This window comes from Octopus bimaculoides, chromosome 1, assembly GCF_001194135.2.
Source record: "Octopus bimaculoides isolate UCB-OBI-ISO-001 chromosome 1, ASM119413v2, whole genome shotgun sequence".
NCBI classification, from domain to species: domain Eukaryota; kingdom Metazoa; phylum Mollusca; class Cephalopoda; order Octopoda; family Octopodidae; genus Octopus; species Octopus bimaculoides.
Genome location: NC_068981.1, coordinates 118,028,178 through 118,029,648, shown reverse-complemented (window position 1 = coordinate 118,029,648; position 1,471 = coordinate 118,028,178). Strand labels below are relative to the sequence as shown.

At 34.5% G+C, this 1,471-nt stretch overlaps 1 protein-coding gene across 3 annotated transcripts in view; it reads right to left on the bottom strand.

The window, feature by feature from the left end:
- Nucleotides 1–1,471, bottom strand: part of LOC106875623 (solute carrier family 23 member 1) — a 62,677-nt gene that overhangs the window by 34,812 nt on the left and 26,394 nt on the right. For all 3 annotated transcript variants that reach the window (XM_014923851.2, XM_052969780.1, XM_014923852.2), the window contains exon 2: nt 112–277. In XM_014923851.2, coding sequence (XP_014779337.1) covers nt 112–264 — 153 coding nt within the window. In that variant the 5' untranslated portion in view covers nt 265–277. The remainder of the gene's footprint in view (nt 1–111; nt 278–1,471) is intronic.

Sequence of the window (1,471 nt, the reverse complement as noted above, 5' to 3'; positions counted from 1 at the left end):
ATATATAATTACATACAAACAGAATGGAGAGGTGTGCGAGGTGTGCGAGGTCTGCATATATCAATATTAATTCACATGTACATATTCATAATAATTATCTAATGTCCTTACCTGCACTGCCAAACTTAGAGATACATATATAGGTGGATTCTCCAAAACTCCATAGACTAAATTATATTTAAGATTAGGATCCTCATCGAAATTCACTTCTTCAGAGTCAAGCTTATTAGAGGATTTTCTCCGAGGCGAAGTACCGTTCTCCATATCCGTTCGATCACTGCAAAACTCAACAAAAATTGACCATAAGCAATAGAAAGATTAATTGTTGTTACTAATAAATTTTACTTTAAAACAGAGTAGCGCAGCAGCGAAATGTTAAAGTTTACTTATGTATGTATGTATGTATGAATGTATGTATGTATGTATGTATGTATGTATGTATGTGTGTGTATGTGTGTGTGTGTATGTATGTACGTATGTATGTATGTATGTATGTATGTTATCAATCAGTTTAATTTCTGTATTTCTTGTCCATAGAGAAAGAGTCGGACTCTAACATAGATTCAAGGCTCCTCAATTGGAACTTTTATCAACATCATCTAGGTATTTGTGCATATGAGTGTGTGTGTATGTGTGTGTGTGTGTGTGTGAATGTGCAGTATTTGGTGTTAGTGTATTCGCAGATTTGTATGTTTGTTTTATGGATGCGTTTTTCTGTATATATTTTCATGTCTAGATGCATGCATATGTATTTATGTGCTAAATTTTAGGAAAGTTTTACATATCTTTACAGTTCCATTGATGGCTTCAATCTGTATGTATGTATGTATGTATGTCTCTTCTGTTCCCAAAACCAAACATAGGTGTGAGGACAGGCATTGCAATATGCTTACTATAAGCTGAGAGTTCTGATAAACATATTCTCTTTAATCCCCCGAGATACTCATTTCTTATCCTCTCCTTAGTTATGGATCCATTGATTCTGATATTCGCATCTGGTACGAGATACCTACAAATGTAACCTGACTGTAGAAGTTGCATTGTAAAGTCATTTGTTCTTAGGTTTTCAGAGGAGGGGACAACTTTTTCATACTTTATTGTTAAAAGTACATATCTGGACTCACCAAATTTTATGCATGTATATGAATGTGTGTATGTATGTATATATTTATTCTTTTACTTGTTTCAATCATTTGACTGCGGCCATGCTGGACAACCGCAGTGAAGGGTTTTTAGTCGAACAACTCGACCCAGGGATTTAATTTTTTTAAAGCATAATATTTATTCTGTCGGTCTCTTTTGGTGAACATCTACGTTACGGGGACGTAAACACACCAACACAAGCGGTGATGGGGACAAACACGAACACAGACACGAAGGTATACACACTCACACAAACACGCACATGCGCGCGCATATATATATATACATGATATATACATACATACATATATATATATATATATATATA